General features: G+C 39.9%; 1 protein-coding gene across 1 annotated transcript in view; it reads left to right on the top strand.

Annotated features, from left to right (window-relative positions):
• The window catches only part of lrriq1 (leucine-rich repeats and IQ motif containing 1), a 37,015-nt gene extending 22,746 nt beyond the window's left edge, over positions 1-14,269 (top strand). Inside the window, exons 19-26 of the mRNA XM_034879376.1 lie at positions 237-358; positions 750-821; positions 918-1,006; positions 2,251-2,352; positions 8,882-8,996; positions 10,105-10,165; positions 10,755-10,890; positions 14,025-14,269. Coding sequence (XP_034735267.1) covers positions 237-358; positions 750-821; positions 918-1,006; positions 2,251-2,352; positions 8,882-8,996; positions 10,105-10,165; positions 10,755-10,890; positions 14,025-14,158 — 831 coding nt within the window. The 3' untranslated portion in view covers positions 14,159-14,269. The remainder of the gene's footprint in view (positions 1-236; positions 359-749; positions 822-917; positions 1,007-2,250; positions 2,353-8,881; positions 8,997-10,104; positions 10,166-10,754; positions 10,891-14,024) is intronic.
• Positions 14,270-16,857: the final 2,588 nt, after the last annotated feature.

Below are 16,857 nucleotides of genomic sequence, written 5' to 3'. Positions count from 1 at the left end.
TCCAATACAGTATATTCAACAAATATTGAGGACTGTATGTTGTCTAGACAGAGCTTAAACTCTATTTTTTCCATTACAGTTCCAGTTTCTGGCAAAAGTTTCCTCAGTTGAATTAAGTAAATGAAAACTCCTTGAAGATAATATAATGATTTGCTGCTGTGAATACTAAAATCTACTCAAATAAAATCATAGGAGCTGTACATTATGGCTGACAATGATTAATCTATGTATTTCAGCCTCTTGAACCCTTCCAGTACATACTCCCACCATCGCTTGTATTGAGGCCAAAGCAGGCCTGGGTGCCCGGAGAACAGGTGGACTCTGCTGGTCAGAGGGTGTCCCCAGAGAGTCCAATCAGGTAAAACAACCCACAGCCAATCTACCATGATACAATTAGGTTGATATTATGTTCATGAGGACTCTTGTCTAAATTACGTCCATATTCAACATACAAGCGTGTCATGGTTAGATCAACATTGTCTACCTTTCATACAAAGTAATGTAGCCTTCAGGCAAAACACTCAAACTTTATTGTACCAGTGGACCTCAGCCAAGTGGGTTCAGTAGATAACAGTGTTTTTAACTGTGGTGATCTCATTTGATCAGAAGTTGACATTTTGGATAACATGTTAATACTAGTTCTGCTGTTTTATTATGTTAAATTATGTGTGGTCTATAATAAAATATGAATTTGTAGATTTCTGCATGTCATGTTTTATTTTTAAGAACAATCCTTTTTTTTATTTCAGAGGCCAATCTCCTGCTTCAACCTCAATGCTCAGCGGTCTGTCTGAAAGATCAGAAAAGATTCTGGAAGAATGGTAAATCATTGTCTTATCATACATTCTGTCAATGTCAATGTGTTTTTTGTTATTTTATTGTATGGGGTTGTGTGTGTCTGTCCCTGTTGTCTTTAGGGGCTTCACCGACAGCCACACAGCTCTTCTGATGCTCAAGAGAGCTCAGAAGATGAAGTCAACGAAGCAACAGCAGAAGAAACGTAGAGGTGAGTGTGTGTAGAATAGAATGGTGTTAATATTCACTCAGTTGCCAGTGGCACCTGAACAATTCCAGAAGTGGAACGTTGTCAATATAGACTACGTTTTTGCTGACAGTGTTTTAGATTGGTGTTGATGCAACTGAATGGTTATTTTTGGAGGAAGTAGTTTTTGCCCAAGACGATTGTGATTGGTTTAAAGAAATACCAATAAACCAGAGCACGTTTTTTCTCATCCCGGAATACTGTGGAGAAAGGTTTGGCAAAGCAAGACTAGGGTTGCAACTAACAATTTGCTTCATTGTTGATTATTTTTGTTGATTATTTTACTGATTACTTGATTAGTTGGTTAGAATAATAAATATCAGAAAACAAAGATGACGTCCTCAAATGTCTCGTTTTGTTCACAACCCAAAGATATTCAGTTTACTGTCAAAGAGGAGAAAATAAACCAGAAAATATTCACATTTAATAAGCTGGAATCAAAGAAGTTTTTTCCATAAAAATTACTCAGACCAATCAATGAATTAATCAAATATCAAAATAGTTGGTGTTTTATTTAATAATTGACAAGTAACCGATTAATTTTTGCAGCTCTACTCACATTATGGAAGGAACTTCTTTTCAGACATATATCAATTTTCTAAAAGGGAAAAAATCCACACTCAATTTTGCCTCTTTTCATTCCCGCCTTTGTTCCTTCTAACGTGCTTCAGCAGCAAACCTTTCCATCCCGTTTATGTTAACGAGCCATAACAGACAGCAGAAGCCAGAACCTGTCGCCTCTTATTGGGCCTTTTTTGAGAGCCTGCAAAGGAAATGATTGCCAAGAAACCTCTTGACAAGTCATCCCGTGATGACTTTCATTCCGATTCATTGTAGTGGTTGAGTTAGGGCTGTGGTGAAAGGTGACCTCACCTCCGCTCTGCACAAAGAAACAGTAGTCCTGCCATGATTATCATACCACAGTCATGTAGAGGGAGGCTGCTCTTTGATCAGAATTGCAATTGCACAATTCCAATAGCAGGGCTCTTGTCATCCTGCTCCACCGACACACAGGTCTATGTCTGCACTAACTCCTAATGGCATCTGCCTCAGTGGAACCAGAGCACTGTTTTAAAATTTTCCGAATGTTAGGTACTGGCTTTCTTATTCTGGTTTTAGGCCTGCCTTGTCCTTCTTTGACCCCCCTTCCTCTCTCTCTCTCTCTCTCTCTCTCTCTCTCTCTCTCTCGCTCCCTCTCACTATCCTAGATCCCTCTGTCCGTCTTGCCTTGTTTAGAAACTGCAGTCACCAGCTTGGTCCAGTGGAGGCACAAAACAGACCATCAAAACACAGCAGGAATTATATAAGAGGTAGGAATTGAGACCTGCTAAACATTTTGGAAGCCCCCCCCCCCCCCCCCCCCCCCCCAAAAGACCATTACTTAGACCTACCTTAACATTGGTACAAACCTGAGCTTTAGACTTGACGCTGGAGACTTGATTCAGACTAAGGAAAATACATATTTATTACAACTTTGCTATTATTATCATTAAAAAAAGTCATAGTTTTGGCAGTAGTTTCTGTTAGATCAACATGGAATTATTAAAGTTCCTGAGATCTGGAAACTCACTGAGACGAAGTCTGAAAGTCTGTCATGTTCCTGCACATGAAGCAGTAGCAATGAGTGACCACAGATTTGTCTTTATTATCAAGACAAATTATTACCAAGAACAACACATACTGTAGGGAAATGAGAACCAGGTTGGATGAAACCGGAATTTGTCTTTAAGGGTAGGTGAGCCCACTGGTACTTTTTTTTTACCTCAAAAACTGTGTCTGTATGTTTCTGAAGGGGTCTGTATAAGTGGTTTCACATAGCGAAACAGGTTTGTACTCATCACAAAATGCATTATTTTTTTTTCTTTTGATTTAATTCTTATTGTTATAGATAGTAAAAACAATCTTAAAAAGAGCTTACAAGTTGACTGTGGTGTAAAGTAGTTTACTACTCAGAGAAGAGGAAAATGTCTCCTCCATCTTTCCTGCTGTGGCCTCTTGCCTTGCCCTGAGGTGGAGAGATGATTTGGCATTGTGACGTCCACAGCCAGACTTAAAAGGGAGGGAAGAGCTGGAGGGAGGACAGGGGGGGAAGTTGGCTTTTATCATGCCTGTCTCCATCTTTCCTCTGCACCCCCACCACACTCCCACCCCCACCCACCAGGGTCAAGGCCTCACATCCAGAGAGCATGATGCTCGCATTCATCCAGCAGTCAGAGGGACGCTGCAACAACGGTGTTTGCCAAATGGCAGTGAAGTGACTGGCCCAAGTCCAATGTTGCCATGAGCATGACATACCCCATAATTAGCTGTGGAGATAAACAGTATGTTTGCATGTCATTTCATGTTACACTTAAAAAAAAAAAAAGAGGGAACAAATCGCACAAATTTGGGATGTTTTTGTTCCACTTTATTTCAGTTGGGTGGATCACTCTAGTAATTTGTTTGTAGAATAGTTGTGAAGGAGTAACCTTCTTTCCCTTGAAACTAATCCATTGCGGTGCAGCCAAAGATCAAGCAACAACTTATTTCAATATTTTCAAAGATCCATTAATATCTTTAAAAGAATTGTCAGCAGCCAGCAAATTGCTATACTTCAAAGGCATTTTCATCAGACTTTGCTGGATAGACTTATCTTTAGCATTTGGCAGAGATAAAGTGTCGATTTTTTTAACACTAATGATGTTTTGTCCAATCATTATCACAAGTTTTTTTTAACTGCAGGTGTATTACTTGAAGTTTCCAACATTGGAATTACAGACACTGACATTGTGTCCGAGCACAGTGTAGCCAACTGGCAGTCAAGAACAGGTTCCATCCAAATGACCTATTACGTAACAACAATATTTCCAGTTTGGTTTCTTTTCCAATGTCCTTATCTCTCCTCTCCACCCTTGTCTTAATAATTCATCAAACAGGACTGGTGTTCTTTTTCGAGCAATGTAATGAAAATGCTACATCATCTGATAAAGTAACATAGGTCCCTGGTTAGAACATCAACCTTCATTCTCTGCCTAATACACTGTGTCCTCAGTTAGATTTTCTTATTCAACTGAGAGGGATCCTGTAAAATGCGTTACTCTAATCAGCTTGGTTCTGGAGGAGACAACTCCTGCTGCCTTTTTATAGGCTGACGTGAGGCAACAATGGCGGCAGAGGGGGTGTGTCTCTGTAAATGGGCCCAGGCCAGTCTCCCCTCTTGCTCCCCTGGTCTTGACCTGTGGGAGGCGCCCCCTCCTCCGGATCCATCCCCAGTGCCCGGGGACTAGCCAGCCCAGCCCGGTCCAGCCAGCGCTCCCCGACAGGGGCTAACGTTTCAGGCTTTGAGTCAAGCCCCTTCTGGAGGTGATTAGCCCCAAACCCATGACAGATTCTTTCCAAGATATCCGGCGCGGCGTGTTTATTTTATCCGGGCTCTTTGTGTGGATGTGCTGGACATGAGTAACCCACTTGAAATGGGTATCAGCTTACATACCCAGAGAGGGAGATAGAGAATGGAGCAGAGCCACAAAACATTTTCATTTAGAGGCAAAAAATATAGAAATACACTTTCCTTTTTTTTTTTTTTAGATGGTTGGTATCATCAAGTGTCTGGGTGCTGCAGATGTTGAAGATGTTGTATGCCAATGAGCGTTTCTCTCTTGTTTCTCTTCTTACTTTTCACCAACGCCTTCCACTCAACCCCCTCAGGCACACACAGCCCCTTCCAAGCCTCCTTCCTTCATCCAAACTGTGATCCAACCCCACCAAACATCCGTCCTCATGTCAGAGGGACACAAGGGTATATATTTTTATTAGAGCCTGGAACCACTACCTCCTGAGCACTTAACTTGATTTCACACTTCAAGTCATCTACAAAGTCCAACTGAAACACAATCATCTTGTTTATTATCCATCATCCAAAATATCTTAATGTCAGACTATTTACCACCATTCATATGCATTCAATTTCACCCCCGTAATCTCAGTGCTTCTATTTATCTCAGGCAGCGGAGCGCTTGCCTCGTGGTATGTTTTAGAAGCATTGGCACAATTAAGGAAGAAACATGCAGAGCAAAGAGACATTTGCGCCACAATCTGAGTCAGTCACAGAGACAGACAGTTAGGCACCTTCAATTTCAGACACGCTCTGATTCTTCTTCAATTCCGCAACTGTCATGAAAACTTCTCTCAAAACGGTTTTCATAATGCAATACAAAACAAGGTAAGGGTTAGCTGTAGCTTAGCTGTTTTAAAGTCTTATGGGGCAAGTTTCAGGTCTGTCAAAGTAAGTCAAGTTTTACGTTTTTTAGGGCAGGTTTATTACACAACTTTGTAAACAAATAGCTGGCCAAGGTGCATGTCTGTCAAGTCTCTAAATGCTGACCATTAACACGAGGCAGCATTTGAACATTTTCAGTGCTGTGCTGGTATTTAGTAATAATTTTTACATAGTTGACAAATGTCATTATAATGCCTAGGTCTAATGATGAAAAGGATAATTTCCGTCTATAAAAACTTGGTTATATTTTGGATTTTATGCTCGTAGTTTAAAGTGCCCATATTATGAAGAAATTATTTTTTCTGGGATTTGGGGTGTTATTTTCTGTATCTGGTTACACATACTATCTTGGAAAAAAAAACATCCACGCTGATTTGAGTGAGATACATGTTTTTGAATGTCCTCTGCCTTTATTCTCCGGGTGAGCTGTTGAAAATCTTCACGGCTTTCTATGTAACTAGCCGAGACGAGGTGGCTTACCGTAGTATGTTAGCTTGTTCTCAATGGCAAAACACTGCTACAACACACACTAGTTCACCATAATCTGCAAAAGAACTATTTCCGTGTCCCTATTCTGCAGGTACTCCACAAGTATGCCCTTGTTTAGAAGAAGTCTCCCAGCTAATCCTGCCTTGTGCTAACAAAAGTTGGAAAAACAGTAGCTAGCTGATGTTTTCATTACCTAACTACTGCACAAGTTTTTTTTTTTTCTTTTTTAAATGAAACCATGTAAACCTATTCTGGTACAACCTCAAAATACAATTATGAACCTGAAAATGTGCCAAATAGGGGCATTTTAAACAAACCAAAAGCTTAGCAAAACTTATTTGGAAGATAAATCCAATGTTCTTTACCCCTTTAAAGGCCTCAGTATGCATCGAAATACGATCCAATTCAACTGTTTGTAGAATGGTAAAACATTGGAGGGTGTCCAATTTCTTTCTTTTTTTTACATTACAAAATAGACAATCCAACAATCGCACATCATTTGAGATGATTGGCTGGCCAGGTGCACAGTGAGGAGACAGTAGGCATGGTTTGAATTTCTCTCTCAAGCTTCCTGTTTTCACTCTTCACACAACTATGTCACTTTTTGTTTATAGACTCCAACACTATGTGCAGTTTGCCTTTTAAGGAGACTATGGCCCTGTTACGTTAAGACCAGGTGAAAATGGGGTCGTTGACTGATTCAATAATGTTATGCCCATTTTCAGGATTTCTTGCGTCTCCCCTCCTTCTATGATTGCAAGATTTGGCTTACCCTTGTGCTCTTTAGACGTAGATAGAGCACACGTCACGCTAATTTGTTTTAAGAATACTGAGACAACATCTCCTATCGTACAGACTGACTTTGAGGTTCAACTTACTTGCTGATTTACCGTACTGGCTGGAGATGTGTACGAACACAGTCTTACTGTGCAATGCAGAAATATTACCAACATTACAGGTTTGTGCACTCTCATTTTGCTCATAAATAAAGGGGTTGGGGAAATCTGGCTAAACCTTTGGCTTGTTTATAACCTGATTCAAGTCAAGTCAACTTTATTGTCAAGTCTGTAGTATGTGCCAGACATACAGAGCAATTGAAAATACGTTTCACTCCGACCCATGATGCAATAAGGACGTGTACAACAAGTATAAAAGATAAGACATAAATACAAATAAAGATAATAAAGATAAGGAATATCTTTCTCTAGTTTCATTATATTATTGATTATATTGTAGATGACTATGACGAGAAAAAGGTGGGCCGGTTTAGGCGGATGCTGCAACTCATCACTCACTAACTATAAGCTTTATCAAAGAGGAGAGTTTTAAGTTTACTTTTAAATGTGGTGACGGTGTCTTCGCCCTGAACCCAGACCAGAAGCTGATTCCACAGTAGAGGAGCCTGATAGCTGAAAGCTCTGGCTCCCATTCTACTTTTAAAGACTCTAGGAACCACAAGCAACTCTGAATTCTGGGAGTGCAGTGATCTAGTGGGACAATAAGGTACTAACTACTCATACTACTACTACTACTCATAACTCCTTTATGGCACAATTTTTTTTCTTTTCTAATTAGGGTCTCCTGATCTACTGCCTGACCCTGTGCTTATTTTAGGCAATGAAGTTGGAAGGGAGGAGGCTCCGAAGTGCCAACAGTGTGTCTGCTTCAACTCTGCTTGCTGTGGGGGCCAAAGGCTCCACCCTCCTCCCCAACCCTCTGATATTAAGTCAGAGCTCTCCCCTCCTCAGTAGAGACAAAATCGCTTAATGTGCTTAAGAGCCCCTCTTAACAGGCATGACTCCTACAGGGCCCCTCCTGATGTCCTGGAGGAGTACTGGAGGGGGATCCAAGAGGTTGGATGGGGTCAGGAGGGGGCTTTAGTGGTGGGTTCAGAGTGAAAAGGGAGAGGAGATTTTTTCTGTGCTACTAGAGGGCAACAGAAATGTAAACATTTTTCATGGTGCTCACCTTGTATCACAATGTACACACTGACTGCTTCATTCCGCAATTCATGCATTTACCTTTTGGGGATTTCAACTAATCTCATCTGTCTTTCATGCAACTTTGGATCTAATCACATAGGATCCTATGATAATGACATAAACAGGCAGTACAGAAACCTTGTTTGGAGTGCTATAATAAGTACATATATACATATACATGAGCAAGTTTCTGTTTAAAAAAAATATTTCTTTGTATGTTTTACTGGACTGCCTGTTCTCTTTGTGTATTTTTAGCATTGGGAAGTGCAAGACTGCGAGTAGCCATTTCCTGGCCTTTGCTGCCCCAGGGGGGAAGCATATATCACTTGACATTTTTAGTGGGGCTTCTCAATTAACCCATGAAAACCGTAAAGCTTTTCTCTCGTGTTTAATAGCTCAGCAAAAGCAAGTAAATGGCTTAAATAAATGCATCATTAGTTCCAGCATTGGGCTGTCAAAATGTATTATCAGTTTATACCCATCTAAGCTAGCATTGCTGTCAGCGCAACATAAATGTTTACTTATGTATTACGGCCTTATTATGGGATTTCAGCATAAACTCATTAATCAGCAGCCTTTCAGATTTCTTTCTTTAACAAACTGTTGGAACATTGCTTGGATCAAACTTTACAAAGTACCACAAGTTCCAACAGTTGTTGAACAAAGCAGATCCTCTCCTGTTGCATCTTTCAGCAACATTAAATGTATTGTAGTAATGCCCCTGAGTCCTCCGAACAAATAGACCACCTTAAGCCCAAACATAAACGCTGGAAGCTTTGACCACTGATCTCTCCCAGTGCTGGGAACCCTGGCCGGCTATAATTACACTGAAACATGTCAAACATTGCTACAGACCAGGCCAATGAGCTGTTTATTTGTTAAACTTGTACGTTGGAGAGCATCCGTTAACACAGCTTTTTCACTGCAGTATTTATTACGCCTCTTGTCATTTAGAAACATGCCACCTTCACCGCAACCCTCGCTGATTAGGCAGCACACTCATTCTTTGAGCTTTCAGTGTCAGCAACAATGTTATTTAACTGACAAGAGGAGTTGAAAAAAACAAACAATTGCCTTTGACGTTTATTTTATGTTTTCTGTCGAATGCAGTTGGTGAAGCCGAGCTGGGCCTTCAGCAGGCAGAGAAGGTGGAGCGAGTGACGCAGGAGCGAGCTGAGCAGTGGCTGCGCACCCAGGCTGCTCCCTCTGACAGGGACTCAGAGAGGTGAGGCACTTCATGTGGGTCATAAGAGGGTGTAAGCTAAAAATGTTATTTTTAATTTCCCCCCTGGTAATATTTATCCATGCACATAGTGTTTCTTTTATCTGTTCATGTTTTAAAATATCTGTTTGATTTCACAGTGAGGTACTGTATGTGGATTATCCAGCACAGCTGGAAGATCATTTCTGAAAAGACATTTTGCTTTGCTTTTAATGCTTTAAGCACCACAACAATATGCCAAATGTTATTCATTATGTGTATATGTATTCAATATGTTATTCAAAACCTGAATAAATAAAGGCCAAACTATTTTCATGACTAGATTCTACTAGGGTTAATAAGTGTTTTATAGTTTTTATTTGTGTAAAGTGATACTTTAATGGACTGCTATTATTATTATTATTATTATTATTAGTAGTAGTAGTAGTTAAGTTAAATTTCCTCTTTTAACATTTTTAACATTTTTTTTAAAACAATACACCTTTTCTTTCTAATTCATTGAATGATACAACAACAACATAAATAACATGCATGTGTTTTTCATTTTGAAAGTTTAACTGCTGACACAAAGTATCTCCTACTTCATTACAAAGTCTGTTCTCAATGGAGGTCTAACAAACAACCATAAAATAGAAAATATAAAGGGTGTCTAATGTCAAACTCTGCACATGCAAGCATGAAGGTCAGACATCAAAGTGAAGTAAGAAAAAGTAAAACACATTTGTATGGCAAGGGGGACTTTGATTTTTGATTCCTGGATGGTGGATGAGTGGATGGTGTTAATTATTTATTAATTTAAATAGACCATGCCTATTTCTCTCACCTTAATTAGCTGGTAATTTGAAATTTGGTAAAATAAAATTATTTGTGCAGTACTGTTTTTTTTTTTTTAATGCAGAGGGCAAAAATATCACCAAAATGCCAAAAGAGCTGATACTTCAGTATAACTGTAACAGAGCAGTGAGCATGTAGGCCTGTGCGATGCCTTGCATAACAAATAAACATTTTTGAATGATCATACAAGGCATCTGTGTTTATTTTAAGATATGGCAAAGGTAATTGCATTAATTCAAAATATGCAAAGCCTTTTTTGTTGTTCTCTGATCCTCAGCGAGCATTTCTTACCAGAGATCAGCGCTGACATTCTCAACGGTGGCAGAGTGCAGCTTGTGGTGAGTTTACTTCCCTTCCTGTTTTTTTCCCTGCAGTTCACTCACTTTGTGGAATGATGAGTGCATCTTGATTTGAATCTTTTCTAGGGGGACGTTGCATGTACATGTATGTGAAGGTATGCAGTATTTACATTCATCAGTCAGAGTCATGTCCTGCGCTGTAAGTTCCCTCTCCTGGAGCCTGTCTCATCCGCTTTGATTTGAAGGAGGCAGAGGGGAGGTTAGTCTGAGGTTTAGCTCCACCGTGACACTTTCAATTGGATCAACTGGCTGCAGTTTCTTCCTTTTACTTGCAGAAATCCCAGTGTCACTTTGGAGCAGTTTGCCTCGACCTGTGAACGATACTGATGCTCGTACGCTCTTTGAAGTCAGAAACGGCAGGTCTCCCAGTGCTGTTATAGAGCAGTTCAAATTATGATCACTGGCAAAAGGAACCGCCCCCTTCCTCCTGTTTCTTAAATATGTTCAGACCATAGAGCCGCTGCTTGTTTAATGTTTTTCTCAAAATGCTGGACTGCTTGCGTGAGACGTGTCATGTTGGGCCTCATTTATGTGTGTGTGTCTGTGTGTTTCTGTGTGGTGCGTGCAGGCTGACCCAGGATATACAGAAGGTCTACATCAGGCCAATGGATTGTGGGCCAACGGGTTGTGTGCCAACAGCATTTTAGCTGCCCAGCCTTGCAAAGAGAACAATTATCCTCGCAGAAACTCTTTGGGTCGTGCAAGTGAGTCTTGTTAACTTCACAGCTGTATTTCTACCCAAAATCATTTCTAACTGAACTTAATCAGAATCCAAAAAAAACAAGTAATCATAAAATGTCCTGAAACAGAAGACTCTTATTATTTCTGTCACTGACTCTGTTAATAACCTTCTTTCACAATAACTGGTAATCCAGATAAATGGTAATAGAGAAATGTATTGCCAACGCTTAATTTAAAGGTTATTTAAGTAACTTTACTAGTCAAGCATTACTGATAAGTGTTCTCATTTATTTTATTTTTTTTACATACAAACATGCATCCATACACACATACTGTATTTATGATTGAATGATAGATAGCCAGACTTTTGATTATATAATATACCCAGTGCATATTGTACAAATGTATTATTTATGGCACTTATTATTAAGCTGAGCTGACTTTCGGTACAAAGTCAAATTTAGCAGTTTCATGCTCAAACCTAAGAAATCATAAATTGTAATTGTATAGCTATATCTCTTTGTCCATATACCTGTACATAAAGCATGTGTGTGTACAGATGTTTCTATGTTTACACTCTTGCACCCGTGGTTAAGGGTCGCAAAGACCTGAATGCACCGAGCCAGGGATAAAGGCTGCTGCTTATTCAGCCTAGACCGAGTCCACCGGTCGGCTGTTTCGGGAGGGGAGGGGAGCCATAAGGTCGGGCCGGGGACAGAGTGCCGTGAATTTCTCCTCTGACAGGAAACGGGCAGGAAAAAAAAGTCCTTTCAGTGAAGAATGACTGGCTCTTCTGTCAGAAGAAGTAGGGCTCAGGAGTTTGAGTGACAAAGATGCTACTGACAGGCTGACTGCAGATGACCACTTTAAACCAAGTGAAGGAGAGCCCTGTCCCCGTTAATGAAGCCAAATTGAATTCCGGTGATGATTTCAAAATGATTTCCACGAGGTGCAGCAGCCGGAACGAGTCTCGTCGTGCTAAGCAGGGGACTGTCGTTCTCCTCAGGAGTAAGGCCAAAGAAAGAATGCCTCTTTGTCTGGATACCACTTATCAAAATTGTGTAGGGCAAATTGAAATATGAATGTGTATGTAAGGCAAGATCATTTTCTCAAAAAGCCAATTAGATATTTTATAAACTTGGAACTTGTAAAAAACATCATATCAGAGGACATGGGTTACATGGTTGGAATCAGGAAAACTTTTTGAAGTGCGCCCACACAAGCCAGTACAAGAGACTAAAAAATAATTTATTCAAATATTGTGTATCCTTTGCTTCTGAAGTGGCATGCATTCATCAAAGTGAAGGTTTAAAGCGAGAAGGTTCACTTAGTTTGCCATAGCAGTAAAGATGACATAAATACTCTATAACCAACTCCATAACCTATTGCAATGCGATACTTGCCATAAAATGCGTTTCCAGGCCCACAAAATATTTTCATTACGTGTGCAGAGGAAACCACTTAAGTTGCATATCTGCTCCTTCAATTGTGTACTCTAATAGGAGTAAAATGATCGAAAACAATTTATTTGGTCACAGTGGTTGGGTAAAATGTGTTATCTCTGTACATTTAATAGCATGACTGCACAACTTTGTTTGAAATTAGCAACATGTGTGTCTGGTTTTGCGTTCCGTTTTTGATTTAGAACAGATAATTGGACAAAAGTCTTTATTAAACTAAATTAAGTCACCAAGGCTGGCCTAATTTTTTTGAAAATAAACACAAAAGACTACATACACAAACCACGAGGAGAGGAAAAGCACAGTGTTACACTATGGACATGAGTAAAATCAAAAACTAGAGAGGTGCGGTTAGGCATGACTTGTAAGCGGATAGATACTCTATACAGTGTGCCAGCTGTGCAGATATTTGGAGCCAGCTCAGTACATGCAGTGGCCCCCCCGCTGTTAGGCTCCCTGTGTGGGGCAGCCGTGGAGACCGCGGTCCTGGGCCATACACGTGGAATGCATAATGTCTGGTAGATGCGCTACCTTTGTACTATGTGTTTGAAAGGCTTTGTACTGATCCCCAGGTGAAATGGAAGGGCCTCTGGTACAGCGTGCAGCGCTCCTGGCAGTCGGACCACACAAACAGAAAACTCACCTGCTCAGACTTAAGTTTTCACAGTGAGATTAAAATTGTGTCGTCTTGAGTCTCCTGAGACAGAGACAAGTCAAAAGTTGAATTATTCAAGGTCAGAAGTAGCAAATTCCTTGTTGTTAGGTCTAAGCAACAATCTCTCAAAGGTGTTGTTGTGAATTGCATATATTGCACAAAATCAAACTTGCATCTTCAAGATAATGCTCTGTACTACATGTTTGTGGCAGAAAGTTGCAATTCCATGAAAGTCAACCCGAGACTACGTTTTGACTGCTGATGTACAAGAATTGATACAATTCTTTTTTACGGTACAAGAGCTGGAGCAACAGTTCGGAAGGCATAGATTGTCCTTCCTCCATTGAACTGAACCATTTTAATTATGATTATTGACAACCAATGATATCAAGGAATATAAAAATGGCTTAGTGGATACGTAGTTTCTTTTACCAACTCCTAAAGTAGGCCACTGAGATGGGACCGGGAAAGAACTTACTTGGCGAGTGTTCTGAATGCCAATAATCAATGTCCACAATCTGTCTGCATTTCGGTGCTGTGACCCATTTATTTTCCTGACAGCCTGCTCACCGTAGCACAAGCGATACAGTCCATTGCATTTTATTTCCGGTTTAGTTTCTTTCATTTTCTTTTGCTCACAAATCAGACAATGACGAGCAAACCTGACACGGTGAAAAACTTTTTCCCCTAGCCACACACTTGTGTACCCCTGGCTGTTAATTACTTATATGTCCTCCCAAAGGCAATGCTCCACCCAGTTCTCCAACATAAAACTGCAGATTAATTAGCATCACCAGCGTGGTATATAAACATAACAAAACAAGGTTTTATAATGGCTCCAACAGGGTAAAAAGCTCAGATCTAGTGTGCAGAAATACAGTAATATCATGATTGACGCAGAGTACAAAATGAGGGATTAACATCAAATAAATCATTTATTAGCTGGACTGTATGAGTTACCATTCGAAGTCTATCATGGATTGATTTCATAGTGCTTGATTTACATATGAGATATTGATTCATTTTCCTTCTATGTCTCCAGGAAAGGAGGTTCCATCTCCTCAGCGAGTCACATCAGCTCCATCAAAAAAGGAGCGCATCTCCTACCGAGACCACCCTGTCCAGTTGAGTGGCGGCTGGGGAGGGGGCAAGAAGCGAGACAAAGTGTACAAGTAAAACACAAACTCTTCTACTACCACGTCACCTTCTTTTGCTGTCCTTATCCAACACCCAGAGCAACTTAAAGACAGATACATTTGGTATTTTTCCCTCTTCTAATACATATCTTTAAAACAAAATGCAGCATTTTCAAAACATGTGTATTTAGATCTGGAAAGCATGTTTATACTAACAACAACCTGTGTTGTTGTATGAACAGGTATTTGTGCTAAAAACCCAAATGGAATGACCCACGATTTAAACCATTAGATTTCCGTCTCACAAGGCAATTTTTTCCTTCCACAAAGAAGACTTTCTTTATTTTTATTTATAATGCCATTTGATCGCCGCAGCTGAAAACTCAAGCTCCCTATCCCGAAAATTAATTAAACCCAATAGGACCTGGACCAGCGCAAATATCTTCAGGCAGTTCCATTATGTTGATTTAGCTCAAGTATCACTGCCTGAATGTGATCGCAGCCAACCAGCAACAAAACACATGGAACAAAATGCCACGCTTCATATGCAAATCATAGCAGAAAATAAGAACCAGGACCTTTTTAATACCTGTGGATTCATGTTTCTTTGGATGCTGAACTGTTGTTTCTCTGCTGATTTCCTCCCTTGACAAAAATATAGTAATTACAGTTTGTAGCCATGGGGAGAGACTTGCTTTTTCTACCTCTCCTGTGCTCTCTTAAGATTAAAGTTTGATAAATCCCAGAGATTTCACTGCAATTTCCCCATTTTGCAGCTATATTTAGCTCCTCCTCGCCAACAGTGGGCTTGAAATTGCTGCTTTTATCAGCCGAGCACAAACATTGGTGTTAGAATTAGAACAATGTTTTCTTTATTTCCAGTCGTGGATTATAATGGCCGTGTCTGTGTGTTTGAATTTGGAGAGCTTAGGCGTCCGTCCGCAAACACTGCCCAACCAGAGGCGGTGAACCTCAGGCTTGGAGGCTCCTCCTGCCTGGTCCGCCGCCTGGAAATGATAACTTAATGAATATCCAAACAAATAGCCTTAGCTGCAGAATGGCTCCCTGGCAGGAAATGCATGTCTGTCTATTTATTTTTACCCTGTCTTTCACTTGCACATGTCTGGAAGGTGTGTTTTGACTGTACGTGAGCTGATGGGGGATTTTTAAAGTGGTGTATGCCAGAAATGTGGCGGTCCTGCCCACTTGGAGATTATTGTGAAACCCAATGCACTGTCTTCTTCAAGGGGGTGGACTGATTCTTCATCAGGCTCTCTGTGGGACATCAAGGGGGGGTTTTCTGTCAACAAACTGTCATTACACAACTTCTTTAACATTTAGATTTATTGCACAATCAACATGAAAAGACAGGTGATGTAAAAGTACTTTATATATCTTGTCTCTAGTTTTGTTTTGTTTGACACAAGTTCAGATTTACCCAGACTCAGAGTTCTTCTGTACAACTATTGCTTCTAAAATGAGATTGTTAAACCATCATCCACCAGTCTTCATTAGAAGTGTTTACTTGTGGGATATGGGTAAATTATATGTAACCTTACACATCCCAAATCCATTGCCTGGTGAAGTGCTCGACCGCACATTTAGATACGACGAAAAACGTCCCTCTCAGCCCGGACTGCTCTGCCAGCCTGACCTCAAGTCAGCAAATGTTGTCAGATGGGAGTTTGGCAGAGAGAGGTTTTTGCATCCAAATCCCTCAAAGTGCTTTCTTCAAAAGCACTTTTTTTTTTTTAACATTCATTCCTGTTAAATTTCTTTTGTCAATGTTATAGTATATCATCATTGCATGGTAATGCACTTTTTGTAGAATACGTACGTATGTAACTTTGGCAAAATTAACGCAGATGGACAGCTCAAGAAAATTTCAAGTTTTATTTTTATATAAATTAAAAACTAGTTGCTGCCCGGAAAGAACTTAAATACAACAGTGTGACATGCAAAGTGATTAGCTGTAATGTAAAATATGAGAAAAGAACTGAGGCATATTGTGATGAGGACTGTGCTTCTAGTACTAAAACAGCACAGGACATAGACAATCTCCAGTACATGTATCTGAATAAAAGGTCAACTAAAGTGTAGTTATATTTATTATTGAAGTAAATTGTAAATCATAAAAAGACCAATGCAGTGATTTGTACTGGAGGGAAATCCCTTAAACAGAAAATTATAGTTATATCATTTTTCAGTGATTCATTGCTTTACTAAGTCTCAGCCCTGTAAAATGCTTCAAAATGTAAAGTAACTCCAAATCCCATGAACACTTAACCGATAAAGAATAAAATGACATAAGAGATAGTCTTTCCGTATTTGTTTCTGCCTCATGACATAAGTAGACAGCTTCTTTAGCCAAAGTAAAGGCATAGAAAATGGATATAAACTCTGAGGAATGTGCAGGCTCTCCTGGAAATGTGAAACCAACTTATAAAGAAATTAGGAATAAACTCACACAAGCAGAAACTATTCTGAGCTGGGCCCTGGTAAAAGTCAAAGCTAATTTATTCCCTGAACAGCGACTGCTGGCTTAAAACATCACGTAGATGGTGCAGCTCAGTCACTCTCACAGAGGTTTGTAAAAATTTAACATTTTTGTTCAACAGAATCACTTCAATTTATAAGATCTCAAGATACTTTTGACAAAGATACATAGAGGGTATTTATGAAATAATTGCATACATGTGTGCTTACAGACAGTATGTATAATTTGAATTAACATAAGGA

The sequence above is a fragment of the Etheostoma cragini genome, chromosome 8 (assembly GCF_013103735.1).
Source record: "Etheostoma cragini isolate CJK2018 chromosome 8, CSU_Ecrag_1.0, whole genome shotgun sequence".
Lineage (NCBI taxonomy): Eukaryota > Metazoa > Chordata > Actinopteri > Perciformes > Percidae > Etheostoma > Etheostoma cragini.
This window is presented reverse-complemented; position numbering and strand designations above follow the sequence as displayed.